This window comes from Heteronotia binoei, chromosome 6, assembly GCF_032191835.1.
Source record: "Heteronotia binoei isolate CCM8104 ecotype False Entrance Well chromosome 6, APGP_CSIRO_Hbin_v1, whole genome shotgun sequence".
Classification (NCBI taxonomy): Eukaryota; Metazoa; Chordata; class Lepidosauria; order Squamata; family Gekkonidae; genus Heteronotia; species Heteronotia binoei.
This window is the reverse complement of record NC_083228.1, coordinates 149,613,916-149,640,527: the sequence shown is the minus strand read 5'-3', so window position 1 is coordinate 149,640,527 and position 26,612 is coordinate 149,613,916. Positions and strand designations below refer to the sequence as shown.

General features: G+C 54.4%; 1 protein-coding gene across 1 annotated transcript in view; it reads left to right on the top strand.

Annotated features, from left to right (window-relative positions):
• The window catches only part of LOC132574509 (probable cation-transporting ATPase 13A4), an 86,468-nt gene extending 65,305 nt beyond the window's left edge, over positions 1–21,163 (top strand). The window contains exons 15-30 of the mRNA XM_060242872.1: positions 1,954–2,040; positions 2,821–2,974; positions 5,010–5,121; positions 5,997–6,121; positions 7,536–7,702; positions 8,013–8,120; positions 8,357–8,436; positions 10,921–10,963; positions 13,338–13,447; positions 13,810–13,906; positions 14,187–14,259; positions 15,046–15,220; positions 16,512–16,720; positions 18,388–18,476; positions 19,779–19,859; positions 20,924–21,163. Of these exons, the coding sequence (XP_060098855.1) occupies positions 1,954–2,040; positions 2,821–2,974; positions 5,010–5,121; positions 5,997–6,121; positions 7,536–7,702; positions 8,013–8,120; positions 8,357–8,436; positions 10,921–10,963; positions 13,338–13,447; positions 13,810–13,906; positions 14,187–14,259; positions 15,046–15,220; positions 16,512–16,720; positions 18,388–18,476; positions 19,779–19,859; positions 20,924–21,157 (1,944 nt within the window). The 3' untranslated portion in view covers positions 21,158–21,163. The remainder of the gene's footprint in view (positions 1–1,953; positions 2,041–2,820; positions 2,975–5,009; positions 5,122–5,996; positions 6,122–7,535; positions 7,703–8,012; positions 8,121–8,356; positions 8,437–10,920; positions 10,964–13,337; positions 13,448–13,809; positions 13,907–14,186; positions 14,260–15,045; positions 15,221–16,511; positions 16,721–18,387; positions 18,477–19,778; positions 19,860–20,923) is intronic.
• The last annotated feature ends 5,449 nt before the right edge of the window (positions 21,164–26,612 follow it).

Genomic DNA, 26,612 nt, shown 5'->3' with positions numbered 1-26,612 from the left:
ATCTGGCTGCTGCCCCTCCTCCCAGCAACTAGAAGGATTCAAGGGTTGGAACACTTTCCCTATGAAGAAAGATTGAAACGCTTGGGACTCTTTAGCTTGGAGAAACGTCGACTGCGGGGTGACATGAGAGAGGTTGACAAGGATGCGTGGGGAGGGTGGGGGTCACCATCCTCTTGCAGGGCAGAATGTCAAGGGGAGATTCATCATGGAAAGTGTCCTTCGCTCCCACCGCAACTGCTTGGCTCATGAAAGGCTGGGAACGTTTCATCACGGACAGAATTCCTGATCACCTACAACGCTCGGAATCACCTTCATCGCCTTCCCATTTTACCGTAAAGTGGTTTCCTTTTGTAGACTGCATTTTCTCACAGGAGATTCCTCCCTATAGCCAGTCTCACCTGCCGATGCTCTGTTTTTAATACATTTAACCCTTTTCTATCTTCTCTATTCCACAAGGCTTCTTATGCTATGACACGAGTGGAAATTTTTATGTAGTAATTTAAGAGGAAGATATTGGAATTATATCCTGCTCTTCACTCTGAATCTTAGAGTCTCAGAGCAGTCCCAATCTCCTTTACCTTCTCTTCCCTCCCCACCGACAACAGACGCCCTGTGAGGTGGGTGGGGCTGAGAGAGCTCTCCCAGAAGATGCCCTTTCAAGGACAACTCTGCCAGAGCTATGGCTGACCCAAGGCCATTCCAGCAGCTGCAAGTGGAGGAGTGGGGAATTAAATCCGATTCTCCCATATAAGAGTCGGCACACTTAACCACTACACCAAACTGGCTTTATTAAGCTAGTATTTCGTTTAGTATTAAAACTGTTGATTTTATTGTGGAATTCTCAAATTACTTGGTTAGTTATGTTCTATATCCTTTATTGAAGTATTCATTCTCTTCCTTGTGTTGATTTTTAGTTCATTTTCCAGTCTGAGTGATTTTAGCTGTACTTCTCAATGCTTATCCATAACAGTTGTTCTGTTTATCTTTGCAATCCTCTATAAACTTTTGAAAGAAAAGAAAAGAAAAGAAAAGAAAAAGAGAGACAAGAGAACGCCTCTCTCTGCTGCCTTTTTGCAGCTGACGGCTCCCCTCCACCCTTCTGTCCCCCAGCAATTCCTTCTCTGGGTTCTCTCATGCTCCTCACTCGGGTTGGGAATGCTGCTCTCTGTGGCTTTTCCCCACTTCGCTGGGCAATGTGGAAGTGGGAGGGCCCATCTGCCCGGGCCTGGATGGCCCAGGCGAGTCCGATCTCTCTCAGAAGCCCCCCTCCACCAACAGTCTGTGGCTCTACCTGTTCTGCATCTCCTGCGTTCTGGAACAAAAAAGAGGTGCCCCTCACCTGGAAGAGGGAGGCTTCTTTTCAGTCCGACTTCAAGGCTGCGGCTGCTCGTAGTCCATAGGCACTCACCTCCCCCACCCCAGTTTTCGCTTCTGTCAGATCTCAGTTCTTCCCGAAATTCTAAGCTGCTTTTGAATCCCTTCTGACTTTTTTGTAAACTGTATGTTAATGTACACTATTATTATAGAATGCAAAATCCACAAACCCCAGCGGGATAAGAGAGCCAGTTTGGTGTAGTGGTTAAGTGTGCGGACTCTTATTTGGGAGAACTGGGTTTGATTCCCCACTACTCCACTTGCACCTGCTGGAATGGCCTTGGGTCAGCCAGAGCTCTCTTCTCTGGGAGAACTGGGTTTGATTCCCCACTCCTCCACTTGCACCTGCTGGAATGGTCTTGGGTCAGCCATAGCTCTCGTAGGAGTTGTCATTGAAAGGGCAGCTTCTGTCAGAGCTCTCTCAATCCCACCCACCTCGCAGGGTGTCTGCTGTGGGGGAGGAAGATAAAGAAGATTGTGAGCCGCACCGAGACTTTGAGATTTGGAGTGGAGGGCAGGATATAAATCCAGTATCTTCTTCTTCATCTTCTCTCCTCCTCCCCCACTTTTAACCTACAGGAAATAGAGGATTCCAAGGACGGTGAGGGCCAAGCTGGAGAACAGGCACCTGTCATGGTCATCAAACCAGGACCCAAAGCTGGCCATGTAAGCTGAGCTGCCTCTCTCTCTCATCCCCCCCCTCCCAGTCAAAGGAGAGGGAGGTCCTGTGGCCCCAGCTGGGGAGCGGGGAGTCTTCTCTAACCTGGGCTGCAGCGTGACCCAGTGTCACGTTCTCAGGGCGCAGGCAGGCAGGAGTCCAAGGCCAGTCCAAGGTCAAAGTCCAGGAAGTCAAGCAGGAGCCAAGTCACCAATGCTGCATCACAAACCGGAATCAGAAGTCAGTGTCCAAAAGCCAAAAGGTCAGGGTGCCAAGGAAATCAAGCAGGTCAGGATCAGGAAGGAGGGTGGATGCAAGCCAGAGAATAGACTTGTTGCTTCCACAAGGTTACCAGGTCCTGGGTGGGAGCTATATGGGAGTCTCAATCAGCCTGTTCCCTGGGTGGCAGTGACTCTGCTAGAACTCAGGGCTGAGAGATCTGAAGCATCGGCGTGCCTCATGTCTTCGCTCTGAAAGTTCTTTCCGGAGCCTGCTTCGAACTCTTGAGAAGAGAGGAGGAGAGCTTGGAGGAGATTGATTGCCAGCAGCTGACACTGGTGCCTGGAGAGTGATTGATGGGCCAGCTGCTGTTTGTTCAGCTGAGGAACTGGCTGGCAACTCTTCCAGGTCTGTTAACCCTTCCAGCTCCTCCTCATCAGGGCTCATGACACCCAGTCTCAGCTTTGGTGTTAGGAGGTCTGTGGGTCGTCCTTGCCAGGTTGACCCCCTTGCCCAGGCCCCGCTGGCTGCTCCTTGGCACCTGTCCCTCCAGCCTTTCTTTCCCACAGGGCCCCCCCGGAGGCATCGCCATCTTGTGCCAGTTCCCCTTCTCTTCGGGCCTGCAGAGGATGTCTGTCGTCGTGCAGGAGTTCGGTGGGGGCCGCCAGGCCTTCATGAAGGGGGCCCCGGAGAGAGTGGTTGGCTTCTGCCACCCCCAGTCAGGTGGGCTTTTGCCATGTCCATTCTCTGGGCTCTTGTGCAGAACCTTCCAGAGGCTCTGGCGGGAGGGGCCCTCTGGGAAAAAGGACCCTCCTTGAGCCCCAGTTCCTGCATCCCCCCTCCCCCCTCCCCGCTGGGCTTCTGCTGCAGAAAACAACCACTGTGTACAAGACCCACCATATAATATATGTACAAACTAATTCTTAAAATCTATGTTAATTTCAAATACCAAATTCACAGTATATCAAAAAGTTTCACAAAAGGAAAGGATCCACAGAATGTCCAGAGAATGTTCAGTCCTTCTCCCTTCTTCTTCAATCCCGTGTGGTATCCAAATTCCTTACAAATCCTGGCTCCAAAGGTGATGTGCCCTTTACATGAGTCCACAGTGTGATGCAGTGGCTAAAAAGGCAAATGCAATTTTGGGCTGTATCAACAGAAGTCTAGCGTCTAGATCACGTGAAGTGATGGTATCACTTTGCTCTGCTCTGGTAAGACCTCACCTGGAGTATTGTGTTCAGTTTTAGGCACCACATTTTAAGAAGGATCTAGACAAGCTGGAACAGGTCCAGAGGAGGGCAACGAAGATGGTGAGGGGTCTGGAGACCGAGTCCTATGAAGAAAGGTTGAAGGAGCTGGGGATGTTTAGCTTGGAGAGAAGGCGGCTGAGAGGTGATAGGATCACCATCTTCAAGTACTTGAAGGGCTGTCCTATAGAGGATGATGTGGAATTGTTTTCTGTGGCCCCGGAAGGTAGGACCAGAACCAATGGGTTGAAATTAAATCAAAAGAGTTTCCAGCTCAACATTAGGAAGAACTTCCTGACTGTTAGAGCGGTTCCTCAGTGGAACAGGCTTCCTCCTCTGGAGGTGGTGGGCTCTCCTTCCTTGGAGGTTTTTAAACAGAGTCTAGATGGCCATCTGACAGTGATGAAGATCCTGTGAATTTGTGGGAGGCATTTGTGAGTTTCCTGCATTGTGCAGGGGGTTGGACTAGATGACCCTGGAGGTCCCTTCCAGGTCTAGGATTCTATGAACTTGGATCACGTTTCGCATACAATGCTTCCTCAAAGAGCCAATCTGCTCAGCTTTTCTTTTTGATGTCAACTAAGACCACTTAATCTTATTTCCAATAGGCACTAACTCAAGGTGGGTTTTATGGTGAGTGGTGCAGAGTGGTAAAGCAGCAGTACTGCAGTACTGTGGTCTGAACTCTCTGCTCACGACCTGAGTTCAATTCCAGCGGAAGCTGGATTCAGATAGCTGGCCCAAGGCTGATTCAGCCTTCCAAGGCCAGTAAGATGAGTCCCCAGCTTGCTGGGGGAAAAGTGTAGATGACTGGGGTAGGCAATGGCAAACCACCACGTAAAAAGTCTGCCAACGTCACCCCAGAGTCGGAAACGACTGGTGCTTGCACAGGGGACCTTTCCTTTCCTTGTACACAGTGGCTGTTGTTTTCTGCTACACTTTGTTGCCACTTCTGTATGGTGGGCTTCTGCTGCAGGCCGGGGGAAGGGCACCCCTTTGGCCCCCTCCCTTTGGCTGAGTGGAGAGGGAGCCCAAGAGGTGGAGAAGGGTCCCGGCTCTGGCCCTCAGGCGGGCAGCTGGCCAGAAGCCCCTCAAAGGGCAGGCTGGCTCTTCTCTCTGCAAAGGGGGCTGACCTGGCAGCTGCCCAGCCCCTCTCCGGAGGGCATCCCCTCCCCCATCTCATTCTCCTCTGTCCCTCGCAAGAGAATGGGGTTCCACGGATGGCTTCGTTATAGGCACCAAGCAGTGTTCCCTCTAAGTGTGGAGTCTTGTGAGCAAACACTCTCCTTCGTCAGCTACTGGCATTAAAGTTGTGAGCTGCTGCATAAATTATTGTGCTCTGGGGTCATCCTTTCTGAGCTAAGACACACATGTGTGAGCCGGAGGCTAAAAATCTGTGAGCTAGCTCACGCTCACTCAGCTTAGAGGGAACCTTGGCACCAAGCACAGCTGTTCCAAGCTGGCAGTGCCCGGGAAGGAGCTGGGTCACAGATGGGTCCTCTCCCCCACAGTGCCCCCCAGCTTCGCCAGCCAGCTCCAGCTCTACACGGGTCGAGGCTTCCGAGTCCTTGGGCTGGCACATAAGATCTTGCCAGTGGGAATGCCAACAGCTTCCCTCACAAGGTAAGAGGGGAAGTGGGGCCAGAGGTGGTGTGGAAGGAAGCATGGCTGTGTAGATACCCCCTTCAAGAAACCATGGAGGCAGCTGGGCAGTTGGAACGGGAAGACCAGGGTATCTGGGGCAGCAGCAAAACCTTCAACAGCCAGCATGGGGCCGTGGCTGGAGATCTGGGAGAGGCAGGACCCCACTGCCTCTGCTATAGAAATTTGCTGCGTGACCTTGGGATGGTTGCACATGGTCACTTTCACCTGCTTTGCAGGGTTGTTGTTGTGAGGGTAACACAGAGGAGGGGAGGATATTGCAAGCTACGTTGGGTGGCTCCCCAGGTGGAGGGGGGAGAAGAGGGGAGCATCAGTGGAAGAATGAGTCTTGGGGCACCTGACAGACTCACAAGATAAACTGTGTCTACACTGCATTCCCCTGATTCAGCAAGGTAGTAACTTTTTTGGAGGGGAAAAAGAGATGTTAGTCTGACATGACCTAGGAACATAAGAACATTAGAGAAGCTGTGTTGGATGCGGCCAGTGGCCCATCCAGTCTAACACTCTGTCTCACACAGTGGCCAAAAAAAACCAGGTGCCATCAGGAGGTCCACCAGTGGGGCCAGGACACTAGAAGCCCTCCCACTGTGCCCCCCCAAGCACCAAGAATCCAGAGCATCCCTGCCCCAGACAGAGAGTTCCAACAATCCCCTCTTGAAGCTGCCTGTTCTTGCAGCTGCCACCACCACCTCCTTTGAGCTACAGACGGGGCAGAGAGCCACAGGGAAATGGGATCTGGACCACAAAAGCTTCTAGCACAAGAAGTCGGTGAGTCTTGAAGATGTCCCAAGACTTGTGTCAGACACGTGATGTGTGTGAACCCCTCTCTGTCCCAGGGAAGAAGTGGAGTCCGGCCTGACCTTCTTGGGCTTCCTCATCATGGAGAACCGCCTGAAGAGGGAAACCCGGCCAGCCCTGGAGGAGCTCAGCGCTGCCCGCATCCGGAGCGTGATGGTCACAGGTGGGGGCCTTTGCGGGGGGAGGCTCTCTGGCCAGGCTGCTGGGAAGAGGGGGAGTCTGAGGCATCCTGCCCATCTCCAGCAGTGCTCCAGCCATGTTTAGCCCAGCCTTTCTCCCCAGAGCAGCATTGCTTGTTCTTCCTCCTCCTGGAGAGCCAGTCTGGTGCAGTGGTGAAGTGTGCGGACTCTTATCTGTGAGAACCGGGTTTGATTCCCCACTCCTCCACTTGCAGCTGCTGGAATGGCCTTGGGGCAGCCAGAGCTCTCTTATCTGGGAGAACCGGGTTTGATTCCCCACTCCTCCACTTGCAGCTGCTGGAATGGCCTTGGGGCAGCCAGAGCTCTGGCAGAGGTTGTCCTTGAAAGGGCAGTTGCTGTGGAAGGAGATTGTAGGCTGCTCTGAGACTCTGTCCTTGAAAGGGCAGCTTCTGGGAGAGCCCTCTCAGCCCCACCTGCCTCATAGTGTGTGTGTTGTGGGGGAGGAAGGGAAAGGAGATTGTAGGCCGCTCTGAGACTCTGTCCTTGAAAGGGCAGCTTCTGGGAGAGCTCTCTCAGCCCCACCCACCTCACAGGGTGTCTGTTGTGGGGGAGGAAGGGAAAGGAGATTGTGAGTCGCTCTGAGACTCTTGGAGTGGAGGGCGGGATATAAATCCAATATCTTCATCAACTTCTTCTTCTCCATCTTGTTTCGCAACCACCCTATGAGGTAGGCTAGTCCGGAGGAGAGAGCAGCTGGTCCCAGGTCACTCAGTGGGCAGGGGGTGGGATTGAAGCAGGGCCTCCCAGAGCCTCATCTGCCTCAAAGACGTCAAGAGAGAGCACAGTCAGTATCAAGATTTCTCCAGTTCTTGCCAGCACAGCATGCGCGCATCACAACCCTCCTCTTGTTTATTTGCACAATAACCCCGTAAGCCAGGCCAAGCAGCGAGAAGGCGTGTATCCCTCTGAGGCTGGAGTCGAGGTTTCTGATGCCCAAAGCATTGTGGGTTGCCATATTGACAGTTACCCGTTCTGCCAATTTTTCCTGCCAGCTCACTTCCTTTGTGTGCCCGCCCCCCATCCCGTGACTCCCCCTCCCTTTCTGTCAGCCACACTGAGAGTGGAGGGGGGAGGTGATTATTGATGGTGGGGTGGGGAGAACTCCTTGACACGTGAGCAAAGGCGCACTTATTCAGCTGGAACTCTCTGACTCAGTTTCCCCTCCCTGTAGTGAGGGAAGTTCCACAGGTTGTGCGACAGGAACCCCAGGTTTCCAAATGAAGATGGGTTGGCCTTTTCCCAGGCCCCTTCTGCCTGGAGGAGGTAGCCCCTGTGCAGGGCTGTTGCTGGGCAGAGTCGGGGGGGCAACCCAGGCAGCCTTCTGCGTGATCCCAGACTGGAGGTGACCCCCCCCCTCGCCCTTTCTGGCCTCTCCAGGGGACAACATCCAGACAGCCATCACGGTGGCCAGAGAGGCCGGCCTGATTCTGCCGGACAGCCAAGTGATCCTGGTGGAGGCCAGTGCCCAGGTGGGGCATCCCTTGGCATCGATTACCTGGGAGCTCCTGCAGGAGAACCAACTGGGCAGCTGCAGTGCACCAAAGGTGAGCTCTTCCTGGTGGGCTCTGGCAGGACACGAAGCATCGCGGCCTCTCTCCGGGGCTCCCAGGCTCAGCTCTGGCTCTTCCCCTGCAGACCAACCGGCCTGCTCCCCTCACTTTCGGGAAGTGGTGTCACGAGACGGGCTCTGTGGAAAAGACCCGTGCCTGCTTGGTGGCCTTTCCTTTTGGAATGCAGCTTGACTTGCTTCCTTGAGGGGCAGCTGGCTGCCTGTGGTTGGGAGCCCATGGGCATCTTGGGGCCTGGCCTCACAGAAAAGGGAGGGCACACTCCTCCCCAATTACTCTCTTGCAGCAGGACCTCCACGCCTCCTCGGGAGGAGGGAAGAGCCCGTTCCATTTCTGCATGAGCGGCAGCTCCTATGAGGTCATCACGCAGTCCTTTGGCCACTTACTCCCAAAGGTGAGCGGGGGGTGCTGAAGGAACACCTTGGGCTGACCGTTTCGCAAGGGATGGGCTGGGCTGGCCTGGTTGGTCCTGGGAACGAACTCTGCTGAGAGTCCCTGACTTAGCTGGCTGCCCCTTCCCCACCCCCAGCCCGCCCTGAGCCCCATGGGGGCTGGATCAGTGCACCCCAGGACGCTTCACTCTCTCAAGGGGGCTGCTGGGGTCTTTCTGACAGCCCCTTCTGCCCACAGCTGCTTCTGAACGGGACCGTCTTTGCCCGGATGTCTCCTGCGCAGAAAGCCAGTCTGGTGCAGGAGTTCCAGAAGATGGAGTGAGTGTGCACTTGTGTGTGTGTGTGTGTGGGGAGGGTGTGTGTGTGCCAAAAGTGAGGCGAGGAGTCGTTGGCACCACAGCAAGGAAGGAGCCATTCACACTGGGAAATGCTGTCTTCTGGAAACAAAGGATAGTTCTGAATCAGGGTCAGGCTCTTTTTGCAGTCCCAGGGCGAACCCCTCCCCTCCCCACACACCTCTCCTGCTGTGCTGGCCAGCCAAAGGGGTGGGGGGTGAGTGTTGTATTGGGCCAGAACACGGGCACTGTTGGGTACACAGTCTTGGGGGGCAGGGGAGGGACAGGACGGAACTCAGCCTGCCTTCGAATTGTCCTTGTGAAATTTCAGCAGTGAGTTCGGTGGTTGGAAATAATCCCTTGGAAATGTCTGAAAAGAGTTCTGTGGCTGGGGGGGGGGGGGCAAGAGGGTACCTCCTGGTGGGAGAGTTTGCACTCCAGACATTCCCTCAGAACCAGCGTGCTCCAGATTCTCATTTGAAGGGCGTTCAGCTGTGTTCAGAAGGGGAGTCCTCCTCAGGTTCCTTCTGCCCCCCCCCCCCCCAATTCCCAGTTGTTGCCCTGTTTCTGGGCTGCAGCAAGCAGGGAGCAGAGCTGTGCCAGGGCCTGCGTCCCACTGTTCAAAGGCAGCTGTGGCCTGGCTGGCTGGCTGTGGAGCAGCTCCGCTGAGGGCCCAAAACAGACCACAGGTTTTCAAACAGGTTCAAGTTCATTTCCCTCAAACTTTCCCCCTTAGCTGAAAAGACCCCAATGGGGGAAGAGCACATGAAATTACTCCCCTGTGTCAGTTTGGGCTCAGCAGCAAGGGGGGTGAGTGGGGAGACAGGAGACCTCCCCCCGCCCCATATCCCAATGCCTCTTGTCCCAGCTGCTGGGCTTCCCCGGGGGTTCCCTGCAAAGGGACCGAGGTGGAGGCCAGTTGAGTCGGTGTAGAGCAGGGGTGGCCAACGATAGCTCTCCAGATGTTTTTTGCCTACAACTCCCATCAGCCCCTGCCAGCATGGCCAATGGCTGGGGCTGATGGGAGATGTAGGCAAAAAAAAACATCTGGAGAGCTACTGTTGGCCACCCCTGGTGTCGAGGGATTGCTTACATACACCTCAACGTACCCTCAGTAACCCAAACCCAAAGGATTTTCGGAAGGCTAACACATGCACACAGTTTCAAGACCTTACAGATAAACTTCATTAGACTCCAAGCTTCTCCTTTAGACAGAGGGCTTAAAATATAGGCAGAAAGGCAAAGCAATTAGGTAGCATTAGTACAATTTCAGAATATAGTTGCACAATTACAGAAGATAGTCAAGCATAAAGCCTATTTCTACAGTCAAGCCAAGAGCATAGTTCTTAGGGAAAGCCTAAGAGCCATTTGTTTGGCCCGACCAGCATAGAGACGGTCTCCTGTCTCTAGTCAGATCAGCTTGAAATCCACAAAGGCTTGTTAATTTTAGGGCTTGACCAGCATAGAGACCCCCTGTCTCCCACGCAGGCAGCCCCCTCTGCTCAAAATCCCAGGGTTTATAAAGGCTTCCCCCTCCCCCCAGAAACAGTTATCACTTATCTCTATTTCGTCGTCATCTTCTCTTATCATATACAATACATCAATTACATTCCAGAACCCCAGCTGCACCTCACAGATGGCTGGTTATCTTTACCCTTTCCAGTTCCTGCTCATATCATATAAGGCTTTGCCTGTCCTGAGACGGCTGTTACCTTTCACCCACATTGACCTAAATTCTCAGCCTAAGCTGTTAGCAGTATAAATGCTTAATAGTGCTGAATAACTTGAACACCTTGTTGCCAATTTCCTCGGGAGGTGGGGAGCTCTCCTTCCTTGGAGGTTTTTCAACAGAGGCTAGATGGCCATCTGACAGCAATGAGGATCCTGTGAATTTAGGGGGAGGGGTTTGTGAATTTCCTGCATAGTGCAGGGGGTTGGACTAGATGACCCTGGAGGTCCCTTCCAACTCTAGGATTCTAGGTTTTTCAACAGAGGCTAGATGGCCATCTGACAGCAATGTAGATCCTGTGAATTTAGGGGGAGGTGTTTGTTGGTTTCCTGCATTGTACAGGGGGTTGGACTAGATGACCCTGGAGGTCCCTTCCAACTCTAGGATTCTATAAAGAGGGCCAGCCCGAAAGAAACCCTGCCACAGCCGGGGGAACCCAAATGCAGCCCCTTCATTCGGCAACGTGTTGTGGCCCTGATGTTGTGGTGGGAGTGCTGGCCCAGGGAGGGGAAGACGTGGGTTCAGACCCCCCACTCTGGGAGACCATCGGGCAACTCTCTCCGGCTGACCCGCCTTGCAGGGTGGCTGTGAGAATCAGATGGGGGAGGAGGGAAGTGTGTGTGCTCCTTCAGAGGAAGGGAAGGACAGGGATATTAAAGGGTTGCCAGCGAGCCCTGGCTAGAGAGAGCCAGTCGGTCTCTGGAGCTGACTTGTGGGGCTTCTGCTTTGTCTTTCCAGTTACTTTGTGGGGATGTGCGGAGATGGCGCCAATGACTGTGGGGTGAGTTGTGTTTCCAAAGGGGCTGCTTCCTGAGGCAGGATTCATGCAACCCCAGAAGGCTCAGGAGGTCCTCCCCCCGCTCTGTCCTCTGCAGAGGCCCCTCCCTGTTGGAAGTGGGGGGGGAGCATGAGCAGAGGGCCAAATTGTGGCTCCCCTTGGCTGGAGGGGGGCCCCTCTGCAGAGCGAATCTGCCCTGAGTCCTCTGCGGGGGGGGGGGAGGGGCGTTCCCAGCAGAAGATTCGCTTGCTGCTCTTGGGGAGGTGGTCACGGGTGGGGCCTGCCCAGCGTTGCCAACTTCCAGATGGGGATGGGAGTTCCCCCAGGATCACCACTACGTCCAGACTACAGAAGTCAGCTCCGGTGGAGGAAATGAACATAAGAACATAAGAGGAACCATGTTGGATCAGGCCAATGGCCCCTCCAGTCCAACACACTGTGTCACATAAGAACATAAGAGAAGCCCTGTTGGATTGGGCCAATGGCCCTTCCAGTCCAACACTCTGTGTCACATAAGAACATAAGAGAAGCCATGTTGGATCAGGCCAGTGGCCCATCCAGTCCAACACTCTGTGTCACATAAGAGAAGCCCTGTTGGATCAGGCCAGTGGCCCCTCCAGTCCAACACTCTGTGTCACATAAAAACAGAAGAGAAGCCATGTTGGATCAGGCCAATGGCCCATCCAGTCCAACACTATGTGTCACATAAGAACATAAGAGAAGCCATGTTGGATCAGGCCAATGGCCCATCCAGTCCAACACTCTGTGTCACATAAGAACATAAGAGAAGCCATGTTGGATCAGGCCAATGGCCCATCCAGTCCAACACTCTGTGTCACATAAGAACATAAGAGAAGCCATGTTGGATCAGGCCAGTGGCCCATCCAGTCCAACACTCTGTGTCACCTAAGAACATAAGAGAAGCCCTGTTGGATCAGGCCAGTGGCCCCTCCAGTCCAACACTCTGTGTCACATAAGAACATAAGAGAAGCCATGTTGGATCAGGCCAATGGCCCATCCAGTCCAACACTCTGTATCATGTAAGAACAGAAGAGAAGCCCTGTTGGATCAGGCCAATGGCCCATCCAGTCCAACACTCTGTGTCACATAAGAGCATAAGAGAAGCCATGTTGGATCAGGCCAGTGGCCCATCCAGTCCAACACTCTGTGTCACATAAGAACATAAGAGAAGCCATGTTGGATCAGGCCAGTGGCCCATCCAGTCCAACACTCTGTGTCACATAAGAGCATAAGAGAAGCCATGTTGGATCAGGCCAGTGGCCCATCCAGTCCAACACTCTGTGTCACATAAGAACAGAAGAGAAGCCCTGCTGGATCAGGCCAATGGCCCATCCAGTCCAACACACTGTGTCACATAAGAACATAAGAGAAGCCCTGTTGGATTGGGCCAATGGCCCTTCCAGTCCAACACTCTGTGTCACATAAGAACATAAGAGAAGCCATGTTGGATCAGGCCAGTGGCCCATCCAGTCCAACACTCTGTGTCACATAAGAGAAGCCCTGTTGGATCAGGCCAGTGGCCCATCCAGCCCAACACTCTGTGTCACATAAGAACGGAAGAGAAGCCCTGTTGGATCAGGCCAGTGGCCCATCCAGTCCAACACTCTGTGTCACATAAGAGAAGCCCTGTTGGATCAGGCCAGTGGCCCATCCAGCCCAACACTCTGTGTCACATAAGAACAGAAGAGAAGCCCTGTTGGATCAGGCCAATGGCCCATCCAGTTCAACACTCTGTCACACAGTGGCCAATATATATATACATACACACACTGTGGCTAATAGCCACTGATGGACCTCTGCTCCATATTTTTATCCAATCCTTTCTTAAAGCTGGCTATGCTTGCAGCCACCGCCACCTCCTGTGGCAGTGAATTCCACATGTTAATCACCCTTTGGGTGAAGAAGGACTTCCTTTTATCTGTTTTAACCCACCTGCTCAGCAATTTCATCGAATGCCCACGAGTTCTTGTATTGTGAGAAAGGGAGAAAAGGACCTCTGTCTCTACTTTCTCCATCCCACAGGCAGGGCTCTTGGGAATGGGCCCAACTTCACAGGAGGCTTCATCCTCAGACATGGGCCTTCTCCCTCCTCCCCTTTCCAAAGGGCCACATTCGCTTCTGGAGCCACACCTTGTTGGGTTGCCAACCTCCAGATGGAGCCTGGAGGCCTCTTGGCCTTGCCACTGATCTCCAGATGACAGAGACCAGATCCCCTAGAGAAAACTGGGAAGAGAGCCTGGGGGAGAATCCTTCTGAAAGCTGGGCTACTGAGGGGGAGTGGCTCTTGCTCCGAGGAACCCCCCCCTCCTGGCTGTGAGTTGAGGCTGCCGGCCCTGCCTTCCTTCCTTCCTTGCAGGCGCTGAAAGCAGCCCATGCTGGGATCTCCCTGTCTGAGCAGGAGGCCTCGGTGGCCTCGCCCTTCACCTCCACGACCCCCAATGTGGAGTGTGTGCCAGAACTCATCAGGTGAACTGGGGCACATGTGTGTTGTGTTATGTTGTGTGGGTGGGAAGCAGGGAGGTGGGAAACTGGCAGGAGTGGCCCAGAAGCCATGGGCAGGGGGTGGGGCTTCCAGCCACTGCTGTCCTGGGCAGGTGGGAGGTTTCCCCCCTTCCCGCAGCCTCCAGCCAGAGCACTGGGCATCTCTCTGGTCCCACATGCATGCCCCTTGCAGCTAGAGAAGCCTCCTTGGGTTTTGAGCGATGCTGCTCTTCAGGAAAATGCTCTCCCCCAGCCACTCTTGGCACATGGCGGGGCATACAGGAGAAACGAAAGCCCCCCCCGAACCTTCTGGAGGGGCCTGACTCCTGCTCCTCTCCCCCCCACAGGCAAGGTCGGGCGGCCCTGGTGACCTCCTTCTGCATGTTCAAGTACATGGCCCTCTACAGCATCATCCAGTACCTGGGCATCCTCCTGCTCTACTGGGTAGGCTGACCTGGCTGGGGGAGGTGGGGGGGATTGGGGTGCTCAGGTGGGTGAAGGCAGACCCCCAGGGACTGTTGCCATGGGACCCACTGGCAGCCTCTGCTGTCTCCCCCCCCCCCAGTGCTGCCTCTGCCTTCTCTTTCCTCTGCCACACCCCTGTGCCCCTCCGGGATGCTGTCCCTGCGTGGACCTGCTTTCCAGCCAGAGGCTGCTGCAGCGCGGAGGGTTGGGCTGCCCTGCGAGTGTCCATAGTCCCCCTCCCTCCCTCCCTCTCTTGCAGCAACTCAGCACCTTTGGGAACTACCAGTTTCTCTTCCAGGATCTGGCCATCACCACCCTCATTGGCATGACCAGTAAGTTCCTTAGACCCTCTGGGGTCCAAAGGGCAAGGAAGGGGCACGTGGGATTCTCTGCCAGAGGGGCCAGGTCTTCCTCAGCACGGCTGGATTAACAATTAGGCCAAGTAGGCACTGGCCTATAGGCCCCCACACCTTTAGGGGCCCTGGGACAGCTTCCCCCCAGTTTCCCGCACTGTTTGAAGCTCTCCCAGCCTGCACCTGCAGCCAGCAACTGAGCCCCTCTTTGCCCAACTTTCCTGGTGCGGCTGCTGCTGGCGTTGTCGCCAAGTTTGCCTCTCTCTCCCTCTCTCCCGCAGCTTTGTCCAAGGGGCTTTTAAGAAGGGGCCTGCAGGCTGCGGGGGGGGGGGGCACAAACGATGGGGGCAGGTGCTTCAACTCTGAGATAATTTGCAAGCCCCCCCCCAAAGATTTTGACTGCCCACGGGCCTCCACAGGGTTTAACCCAGCCCTGTTTCCCAGCCCAAGCGAGGAGGCAGAGGGGTCAGGGAGGCACAAGCCGGGCCAGTCCCTCTTCAGTCTGGCAGTAAAGCCCCAGTACCTATTGCTTTAATCGCAGAGTGGGAAGGTACCAGCGGGGTCGTCTAGTCCAACCTGCTGCCAGCCACAAGGTCTCCAGTTGCTACTTAGAAACCGCCAACGACAAAGGATCTCCCCCCTCCCGAGGGACAGGGCTCCTCCCCAGAAGGCATTTCTCCCCCCAATTCCCCTCGCCTCCTGCCTGGCGTGTCCTTCCGGGTGTCCAGGGAAGGGAGGTGAGCCCTGCTGCGTTTCTCTTTGCAGTGAGCCTGAACGGGGCTTACCCCAAGCTGGTGCCCTTCCGCCCTGCGGCCCGCCTCACCTCCCCGCCCCTGCTGCTGTCCGTGGTCCTGAACATCCTCTTCAGCCTGGCCCTGCAGGTCTGCGGCTTCGTGCTGGTGCAGCAGCAGCCCTGGTACTCCGCCGGCAACCTGCTCAGGTGAGGGCCCCCCCCCGGGAGCTCGGAGGGCGCGGGGGAAGAGGGGAAACCAATCCGGACCCCCCAGACTCCCCCATTTTCTGCTTCGTGCAACCCTGCCCAAGAAACTAGATGTGGAGCAACAGATTTAATGGGCAATTATGTAGACTTAAGGGAAAAGATTTGGCCCAATGCCCTTGCAGAATAAGTGCGGTTGTGGCATTCCCAGATTTCTCCCCGGTGACACCTGCTGGCTCAGACTACTTCTGCAATGACTTGGACACCTTTGCGGAGAGCAGGTCCAACAACGACTGTTAAAGTGGAGCCTCCTCGTGCAGAAGGCAGCAGGCCGAAAGGAGCAGATGCCGAGGATGGTTGTCTTCTCGTCCTGCTTGCCAGCTGTCCCTCTGCCCTGGCATGAGAGTCAGTTGGGTGTAGTGGTTAAGTGTGCGGACTCTTATCTGGGAGAACCGGGTTTGATTCCCCCCTCCTCCACTTGCACCTGCTGGAATGGCCTTGGGTCAGCCAGAGCTCTCTTATCTGGGAGAACCGGGTTTGATTCCCCACTCCTCCACTTGCACCTGCTGGAATGGCCTTGGGTCAGTCAGAGCTCTCTGATCTGGGAGAACCGGGTTTGATTCCCCCCTCCTCCACTTGCACCTGCTGGAATGGCCTTGGGTCAGCCATAGCCCTGGCAGAGGTTGTCCTGGAAAGGGCAGCTGCTGTGAGAGCCCTCTCAGACCCACCCACCTCACAGGGTGTCTATTGTGGGAGAGGAAGGGAAAGGAGATTGTGAGCTGCTCTCAGATTCAGAATGAAGGACAGGGTATAAATCCAGTATCTTCTTCTTAGAGAGCCAGTTTGGTGTAGTGGTTAAGTGTGTGCACTCTTATCTGGGAGAACTGGGTTTGATTCCCCGCTCCTCCACTTGCTGCTGCTGGAAGGGCCTTGGGTCAGCCATAGCTTTCTTAGGAGTTGTCCTTGAAAGGGCAGCTTCTGGTAGAGCCCTCTCAGCCCCACTCACCTAACAGGGTGTCTGTTGTGGAGGAAGGAGATAAAGGAGATTGTGAGCCGCTCTGAGACTCTGATTCAGAGAGAAGGGCGGGGTATGAATCTGCGGTCTTCTTCTTCTGCTCAGAGACGTTTTGCTGCCCTCTGTTGGCAGCAGGGTTCCACGACCCAGGCCTGATCCAGCAGGACTCTTCTGGGGCAGGCTGTGTCTGCTTCTCTGGGGGCCCTTGTGCCAGTTCTGGGCAGCGGTAGGGGGGCTTCCCCCAGGAGGGACTGAGCTCCATCCCCGTTCCCTTTGCAGCGCCTGCTCTCCTGGCAACACGAGTCACACGGGATCGCCCCCAGCCTTGGCCGGTCTCCCCCAGGGAGTCAACAGGACGGGTGGGGAGGAAGAGAGTTACAGGAGCTACGAGAACACCACCGTCTGGCTCCTCAGCACCATCAACTGCCTTCTGGTCGCTGTGGTCTTCTCCAAGGGGAAGCCCTTCAGACAACCTGTGCACAAAAACTGTAAGGGGGCAGAAGGGGGCGGAGGGGCCAGGAGGCCAAACCACCCAGGGCTTCAGTCTTGAATTTATCAGCCAATGGTGGCTCCCCCATCCCCTGTGAATGACTATGGAGCTCCCTTCCCCTGGAGAGGAACTCAGCATTTGTTCAGGCCCTCTTTCTTTGGCAATAGTCTTTAGGCCTGGGTGTTTAATGTGCCGTGTGGGGGCAGGAAGAGGTGAACAACAGGGCATGCTTTGTGGTCTGCTCACATCTGGAGGAGTCCGTTTGAAACTCTGAGTCACTCTAAGCTCTTCTTGCCACAGCAGAAATGCTGGAGGGATGGTGGCTCAGTGGTCAAGCATCTGCTTGGTAAGCAGAAGGTCCCAGGTTCAATCCCCACTGGCATCTCCAACTAAAAAGGGTCCAGGCAAAGAGACATGAAAAACCTCCGCTGGAGACCCTGGAGAGCCGCTGCCAGTCTGAGTAGACAAGACTGACTTTAGGGAGGGATGGTGGCTCAGTGATAGAGCATCTGCTTAGTAAGCATTAGGTTCCAGGTTCATATGCTCTTTAAGGGGAGGGACGGTGGCTCAGTGGTAGAGTGTCTGCTTGGTAAGCAGAAGGTCCCAGGTTCAATCCCCGGCATCTCCAACTAAAAAGGGCCCAGGCAAAGAGGTGTGAAAAATCTCTGCTAGAGACCCTGGAGAGCCGCTGCCAGTCTGAGTACAGAAGACTGACTTTAGGGAGGGATGGTGGCGCAGTGGTAGAGCATCTGCTTGGTAAGCAGAAGGTTCCAGGTTCAATCCCCACTGGCATCTCCAACTAAAAAAGGGTCCAGGCAAGTAGGCGTGAAAAACCTCTGCTGGAGACCCTGGAGAGCCGCTGCCAGTCTCAGTATAAAAGAGTGACTTTAGGGAGGGATGGTGGCTCAGTGGCAGAGCATCTGCTTGGTAAGCAGAAGGCCCCAGGTTCAATCTTTACTGACATCTCCAACTCAAAAGGGTCCAGGCAAAGAGGCGTGAAAAACCTCCGCAGGAGACCCTGGAGAGCCACTGCCAGTCTGAGTAGACTAGACTGACTTGGATGGACCCAGGGGGGTCTGATTCAGTAGAAAGCAGCTTCAGATGTTCGTATGTAGTAAGGGGATGGAGCTCTTTGCACTTAGAGAAAAGCTGGACCTTAAGAAAACTGGAAAAGCAACCATAAACTCCCCCACCCCCCAAATTGACAATTGCATGTGATCAAAGATTAACAAAACACAATAAACATCCCTCCAATGATAACTGCAAAATAATAAGAACAAAAAAAGCTGGAAAAGCAAAGGAAAAATAAATAAATAAAGGAAGCCGTTTGCAGTTCTTGCCACCCACTTGGTTTTGTAGCTTCAACAAGATGCTGCTTCTGCGGCTCGGCCCCTCCCACCCCTTCCTTTGTCCAGCTGCTGGTTTCCAAAGACTGAGTGGTTGAGGGCTGATTAGGAGAAGACAGATGTGGGTCCCAGCCGGGTGGCGGAGAGCATCCCGCAAGGGTTGGCAGGCAGCTCTGGGCAGGCAGCGAAGTCCCTGGAGATTGGGGGGTGGGGCTAAGCCTGGGAGGGCGTGGCTGGGGGAGGGGCTTTGGGGGGGGGGTCTAATGCCACCACAGAATCCACCCTCCCCAGCAGCCACATTCTGCATTTCTTCCTCCAGATGTGTTTGTCCTCACGTTGGTGGTGCAGCTGGCAGTCTGCCTCTTCTTCCTCTTTGCCAACTTGGATGAGCTCTATGCCCGGATGGAGGTGAGCAGCGCCCCCTCCCCGCCTGCATCTGCACCTGAACTCCTGGGCTTGCTCTCCCAGGACCAAGGGGGGGGGCAGGCTCAGCCCGGCTTGGCTTGAGGCTGGTTCCCCAAGGAGGCCTACCTTAGGGAGGGGCTCTATTCGCTAGGCAGGAAATGTGGGGAGGGGGGAATTCCAGCCTCCCCATCTCTGCCGTGAATGGGTCCCAGGAATGCTGATTCCTGCATGATGTGGCTGGGCTCACTCACCTGAGCCATGCAAGACATTTCTGACTCTGTTCCTGCTGCGCTCTGGACGTGGCCTGCAGCTCGGCCTGAGGCAGGTTTGAAAATGGGGCCTTTGGGGCTGAGGGTGGGGCCAGCTGGCTTTGAGCAACACAGAGATGCCTGGTCTGAAGCGGGAAGGAAAAGGTTCACCTGTGCAATCCCCCCCAAATCCCAGAATCTGTTTTTGTTAGTTTTATTTTCATGGTGCTGAGACTGCTCAGAATATTATGATGTCTTTGAGTGAAATCTTTTCATGCTGTATGCCATGTGCACAGCTGCTTCAGCACCTTTTCTGGGCCTTCCCACGACTGCCCTACGAGGCTGTCTAGCTGGCCGCTGCTGTTTCTGTTGCAGACCAGAATATAGTGGGTTCCACTTTCTGCAGGCAGGGAAGACCTGTCCCAGCCCTTCTCTGATTGGAAGGGGGATTGGAAGCTCCTGTGCTCCGGCAGCTGGGCTGATCCCCCCAGGCCGCTTGACTCCTCCTGCGGCTTCCTCCCGGGTCTTCCCACCGGCACTCAGGCCAAATGAGGGTACCCCGAAAGAGCAGAGGTGCAATGGGTGCCCCAAGTGCTCAGGGGCCTTCTGATATGACCAGCACGGAAGGGAGCTCTTTCTCCAATAGGGCTGGGGGCAGAGAAAGGCGTCTTGCTGAAAGTGCTGGCGCACGTCTCGGCCTCTGCCGGAAGCAAGGAGAGGCCCTCAGCAGCAGTCTTCCCCCCCCCCCCCTCCAGCACCCCGCCAGAATGCCCCAGAGAAGGCAAAGTGGCAGCGTGGCTTGCCACTGCCTCCAGTTGGGGACTGGAGATCTCCTGGAATCACAGCAGAACTCCAGAAGACAGAGAGCAGGCTCCCCTGGAGAAAATGGCTGTGTTGGAGGGTGGACTCTGTGGCCTTGTATTCTCCCCAAGCCCTGCCTTCTCCAGGCCCCACCCCCCAAATCCTCCCGTCCTGGCTGCCCGTGACCCCGCTCCCCATGCCCCATCCCCCCACTCTGTGACCAGCTTGCCTCTTCCCCTCCCCTCCCCTCCCCCAGCTGGTGTGCACTCCTCTGATGTGGCGGATTGCCCTGCTGGTCATGCTGACCGTCACCTTCGCCGTCTCCTTCGCTGTGGAGGTGAGTAGGAGCCCCGTCGGCTTCCTGTCCTGCTGTGTGTGTGTGTTGGGGGGGGGGGGAGAAGTTGAGGCTGCCTTTGGAGGGTGGGGGGAGAGAGGGAAGCAGCAAGGGACCCCTCCTACCCTGGCGATGTCTCTGGTGCCCAAACCAAACAGGACAGGGCCCGTTAGAGGGATCAGCCAGGACGGAGGTATAATGCCCCCTTTCTACCTGGTCAGGGTTCCGTGTGGCAGCAAACATTAGAACAATTCAAAATGTAGTAAAAAGTATAAGATGATTCAATTAAAAAACACACAAACTATACTAGAAAGGGGGCCAGTCGGGGTCGTTTTGTAGAAAGACAAGTGGTTCAGCTCATCCAGGGGTTATTATGCAGCTACACCTACTATCCAATGGACAAGATGGGGAGAAGGAGGTGGAACTCTCAGAAAGGTTCAGGAGCTGTGCTCCTGTGAGCTCCCGCTGAATCTGAGGCTTGCCAGCAACCATGGGGGGGGGGGGGAGGTAATGCTGGAGGAAGCACAGAAGTTGGCTCTTGCTGGGGAAGGACATAGCAGGAGAGAGATGCCTCGACTCCGGAAGGGAGTCCTCAAGTTCTCAGCCATGTTCTTCACAAATGTCTGTGAAGGCGGGGGGGGGGGAGGGGGCTGCCCTTCTGTCCTTCCCCCTCAATGACGCCTCAGCATGTGGCGATCGGAGGGTGTTCCTACGCCTTTCCTGGAGCTGCCCTCCTGCACCTCTGGCTGCTGTGTCCTTATTTTTATCCAATCCCCTCTTGAAGCTGGCTATGCTTGTAGCCACCTCCTGTGGCAATGAATTCCACATGTTAATCACCCTTTGGGCTTACCACATTTTTTGGGGGGGAGAAAAGATGAAATCTGCGCTTCCCTTCTGGGCATTCAGACAAAAGTCCGCCCCCCCCCCAGCTCTCCCTGGCACCCCACCCCTCCCAAGCACCTGCCCCTCCGTGGTCCCTCTGGGTTTTGCTCCATCTGTGGCTGGCGCTGGACAGTGGGGCAGCTTCTGCCAGAGCTGTGGGCTCCCTCCCCACTTTTCTCTCCCAGGAGGTGGTCATCGAGAACCGAGCCCTGTGGGGCCTGCTGAAGAGATGCTTCGGCTACCGGTCGGCCAGCTCCTACCAGAAGCTGCGGAGGGCCGTGGAGAGGGACCCCACCTGGCCTCCCTTGGGCAAGACAGACTTCGCCCAATCTGTGTCCCTCTCGGTGGGCGGCAGGGAAGCCTACGCCAACCCCGTCTTCGAGAGCCACGAGGAGCCGCAGTCCGGACATCACCCCTAAGGCCTGGTTGCCGCAGCCTGGCCAGACATTCCCATCTTGCCACCAGGAGAAGGAAGGAGTGGGAACGCACGGCCGTTTATGGTGTAGTTGTTGGAGAACGGGAAGAGACGAGGGGAGTTCTGGGTTCAAATCCCTGCTCGCCCTGATGCTCACCGGGTGTCTTGAGACAGCCACTCTCTCTCTGAGCTTAACCTACCTTGCAGGACTGTTGTGAAGATAAACTGGAGGAGGAGAGAGTCATTTACGCCACACTGAACTTCTTGGAAAGAAGGGGGGGGGGGTAGGAATGTAATAAGTCACCTCTGGGCCTCAAGTCCTGCTGTGCAGAGCTGGCCCTGAAGAGGGCAGTGTTTCCTTCGCCTTCCTGACCTGAAGGGCCCGATCCAGGACCAAGTGCTGGCTGCTGCTGCTTTCTGCCCACGGAGCCTGTGATGTCTCTCCTCTGGCATGGTGTGTTGTGGGGCGGGGGGGGGGGGACAATTAGGAGGGCCAGTTTTGTGGAAGACAATTTTATCCACGGACCGGGGGTGGGGGCACGATGGTTTCAGCATGATAGAACTGTGCACTTTATTTCCATTACTTTGGTGTAGTGATTAAGTGTGAGGACTGGGAGAACCGGGTTTGATTCCCCACTCCTCCACTTGCACCTGCTGGGATGGCCTTGGGTCAGCCAGAGCTCTCTTATCTGGGAGATCCGGGTTTGATTCCCCCCTCCTCCACTTGCACCTGCTGGAATGGCCTTGGGTCAGCCATAGCTCTCTTATCTGGAAGATCCGGGTTTGATTCCCCACTCCTCCACTTGCACCTGCTGGGATGGCCTTGGGTCAGCCAGAGCTCTCTTATCTGGGAGATCCGGGTTTGATTCCCCACTCCTCCACTTGCACCTGCTGGGATGGCCTTGGGTCAGCCAGAGCTCTCTTATATGGGAGATCCGGGTTTGATTCCCCACTCCTGCACTTGCACCTGCTGGAATGGCCTTGGGTCAGCCATAGCTCTCTTATCTGGGAGATCCGGGTTTGATTCCCCACTCCTCCACTTGCACCTGCTGGGATGGCCTTGGGTCAGCCAGAGCTCTCTTATCTGGGAGATCCGGGTTTGATTCCCCACTCCTCCACTTGCACCTGCTGGGATGGCCTTGGGTCAGCCAGAGCTCTCTTATATGGGAGATCCGGGTTTGATTCCCCACTCCTGCACTTGCACCTGCTGGAATGGCCTTGCGTTAGCCATAGCTCTCGCAGAGCTGTCCTTGAAAGGGCAACTGCTGGGAGAGCCCACTCAGCCCCACCCACCTCACAGGGTGTCTGTTGTGAGGGAGGAAGATAAAGGAGATGGTCGGCTGCTGTGAGACTCTGAGATTTGGAGTGGAGGGCAGGATATAAATCCAGTGTCGTCATATTATTATTATTACACTGTAATATATAATGAAATAATTATACCACTCACGGCCCGGTTGCTAACAGGCCACGGATTGGTGCTGGTGCACGGCCCAGGGGCTGGGGACCGCTGTTCTGGAGGAAGCTCAGGCCACTCTGCAACAGCTGGTGAGCTGCTGGCTGCTCTCTGGGTCTTTGTTGGAGCTTCTTGCTCTCCTGTGACCAGCAGCAGCTCTCCAGGGTCTCAGGCAGAGGTCTTGCCATTCACTTAACAGCTGATCCCCCCCCCCGCCCCCCAGTGGGGACCTTCTGCCTGCCAAGTGTCTGTCCCGCCCCCGAGCCCTGGCCTGGCCCCCTGAGCTTGTCTGTTGACCGGACTCAGCTAATAGGAACATGTTACTTTGGTTCTCAAGTTTGTTTGCAGTAGATAGGGACCGCTTGGTTTCCGCATTCCGTTCAGGGTGCTGGTTCCTACTGAGAAGCCCTTCCTGGCCTGGCATGCTCATCCTGAGAGCCAGCCTGGCAAAGTGGTTCGAGTGTCTGATGAGGCCCAGGTTCGAATCTCCACTCTGCCATGGAAGCTTTGCTAGGTGACCGTGGGCCAGTCGTGCACTCTCAGCCTCACCGGCCTCCCAGGGAGGAAAAAATGGAAGAGGAGAAGAGAACAACGTAAGCCAGTGGGGAGACAGGCAGGATATGAATGAAGTCAATTAATAAAGCTCTGCCCCTCCTACAGAGGGCTGGAGGCAGCTTCCTCCCAGCCTTTCTTCTCTTCCTGGAGAAAGATTTGGTCTGCCTCAGCTCAGGGCCTTGTCTACTGTGGCCCCACTTTGTGGCACGCTCTTCCTTGGAAAGGGCCCCTCAGCTGAGTTCACCACACTTGCTCCCCCCTAACAGGGGATTGGGAGGCCTTGAATCTTTCCTCTTGGGCCATGGGCAGGCATGGGGGGTGTTCTGATGGGGGTGATGTCGTGAACAGTGTCAATGTCTTCTGTTTGGGGTCATTTCTTTTGTAAACTGCCTTTGGCCCTTTTGGTAAAGGGGTGTGGGGTGGAGGGGGAGATACAGACTTTAATTAATAAATAAAATGCCACTGTCGTCTTCACAAACAGATTTCCTTTTCCTTTTAAAACCGCTAACCCTTTTTCCTTTTGTAGAAATAAAGGGAAACGTTGCAGGCTGAATTCTGCTGGTTGCTAAGGAGCAGGGGTTATTTTGTGGAAAAACAGGTGGTGGAGCTCATCCAGGGATTGTTATGCAGCTGCACCTACTATTCAATGGACAAGGCAGGTGGAACTCTCAGGGGGAGGAGGTGGAACTCTCAGAAAGGTTCAGGAGCTGTGCTCATGTGAGCTCCCACTGAATCCGAGGCCTGCTAAGGAGATAGAAATCTGACCTCCGGCACTGTTCCTTTTGCTGTCCCCACATTCTCAGCTCAGAGCTGTAGGCAGGGGCCAGACTCCCCCCAACACACACACTTAGTAATCTGCCAGCCAGGCATCCCTCCTGACTGCCTCAGAGCAAGAGAGGTTGGGGGAGGGGCAGAGGAGACCAGGAAGCCCCTCTCTGTCTGGGGGGGGGCGTTGCCCAGGGCAGAGGCCAGCATGAGGGAGGAGGAAGGTCCCACCTGACCCTTGGAAGGCCGTTGCAGGAGATGTTGCTTTTCCAGTTCCACAGAACTGTTTGGGGACCAAATGCATTCTGTGATGGAATGGATTGGAAGCGACGGCCAGGTTTTTGCAGCGTGTTCCTTCAAGAACTGTCCTGTTTTTTAATCCATCCCCCAGAAGCCCCATTTGCACATTGCCCTCTTCTTTCCCTACATGCCGGGAGCGGCAGCATAAAGCACAACACTGCAGTCCTCTGGTGTTGCAGAGCTGGGGCTTCCCCGACCGAGGAGATCAGGCGGCAGGCTGGCTTGCTGCTCCTTTTGCTCTCGAGTAGCTGCTGGGTCTGAATGGAAATGCCAAGCAGGCGTTGGCCCAGAGAGGCACGCTTGGTGGTGAGTCACTGCTGGGCTGTTGCTTTGTGTCGAGGTGTGAACTGGGCCAGCTGCCAGACAAGATCACGGGCACCGCCCGCCCGCCTGGGGCTCCCGCCTGCCTCCTCTTTCCAGAAATTCTGATGACAACTCAAGGCTCCCAGATGGATGTGGGAGAGAGAGAGAGAGAGAGACTTCTGCCCAGTGTGGAAGGAGCAGGGAGGGCGGAGTCAAGCGAAAGGGCTGAGTCAGGCTTTTGGTCTGTTTTTTTTTCAAGTTTCAAAACCTTTAATGGCACAATAAAATAATGAATAAAAATACAAACAGGATCTAAAATGAAAGAAGCAATTAAGACAATGTCGCCGAGAAGGAATACTTAAAAACAGAATTGATCAGATATTGACCGTTTTCGCACACAGCTTACCTCGCAGTCACAATCCTGTTCCCTCCGCAGCGTCTGTCGGATTTCCCACCATGTGCGCCGGAGTTACAGGAAGTGTCACAGCTTTTGCATAGCAAACGTAAACTGGGTTTTAGCAGTTTACGTTTGCTACGCAAAAGCTGCGGCACTTCCTGTAACTTTGGCGCAGATGGTGGGAAATCCGACCAGACACTGCGGAGGAAACAGGATTGTGACTGCAAGGTGAGCTGTGTGCGAAAACAGTTATTCATTGCCTTTTTCTGAGTATATAATGACTCTTATACAGTACGATAGCCAAACACTCAGCCACTAAGGCAGTCAAACTGGCAGATTTATCAGCAAGTAAATATTGGGTAATTCTTTCCGGAGGGCCAGAAAAGTTAGAAATGACAGGATCAAGAAGTTGCCGGTGAATCTTACAGAACATGGGCTAACGGAGTAAAATATGGGTAACTGAATCTGGTTCCAATAGACAATATTTACATGATCTGTTCTCGAAAGGGATATTATGGTATCTGCCAGAAAGAACAGCTGACGGGAAACTATTCAATCTGGCGAGTAGCATAAAAGCCCTAAGGTGTCTTTGGCCCTTGGTCTCCAAACTCTCAAGAGCTTTCCTTGGATCTCTCTTGGATAAGCAGGGGCTCTCTCACCTGACTTGTGGCTTTGGGTGCCCTCAGTTATGGTTCCTCATCTTGGAGAGTATGACAAGTGGAGTGCCTCAAGGATCTGTCCTGGGCCCTGTTTTGTTCAACATCTTTATCAATAATTTAGATGAAGGAACAGAGGGAATGCTTATGAAATTTGCCGATGATACTAAATTGGGAGGGGTTACAAATACAGTAGATGACAGAAACAGGATACAGGATGACCTTGACAGGCTGGTAAACAGGGCTAAAACCAATAAAATGAATTTTAACAAGGATAAATGTAAAGTTCTGCATTTAAGTAGGAAAAATCCAATGCATAGTTATAGGATTTTATAGACTTGTCTTAGCAATAGTATGTGTGAAAAGGATATAGTGGACCATATGCTGAACATGAGTCAACAGTGTGATGCAGCCGCTAAAAAGGCAAATGCAATTTTGGGCTGTATTCTCAGAAGTCTAGTGTCCAGATCACGTGATGTGATGGTATCGCTTTACTCTGCTCTGGTAAGACCTCACCTGGACTATTGTGTTCAGTTTTGGGCACCACATTTTAAGAAGGATCTAGACAAGCTGGAACAGGTCCAGAGGAGGGCAACGAAGATGGTGAGGGGTCTGGAGACCGAGTCCTATGAAGAAAGGTTGAAGGAGCTGGGAGTGTTTAGCCTGGAGAGGAGGCAGTTGAAAGGTGATAGGATCACCATCTTCAAGTCCTTGAAGGGCTGTCATATAGAGGATGGTGTGGAATTGTTTTCTGTGGCCCCGGAAGGTCGGACCAGAACCAACGGGTTGAAATTAAATCAAAAGAGTTTCCAGCTCAACATTAGGAAGAACTTCCTGACCGTTAGAGCGGTTCCTCAGTGGAACAGGCTTCCTCAGGAGGTGGCAGTAGGCTCTCCTTCCTTGGAGGTTTTTCAACAGAGGCTAGATGGCCATCTGACAGCAATGAGGATCCTGTGAATTTAGGGGGAGGGGTTTGTGAGTTTCCTGCATTGTGCAGGGGGTTGGACTAGATGACCGTGGAGGTCGCTTC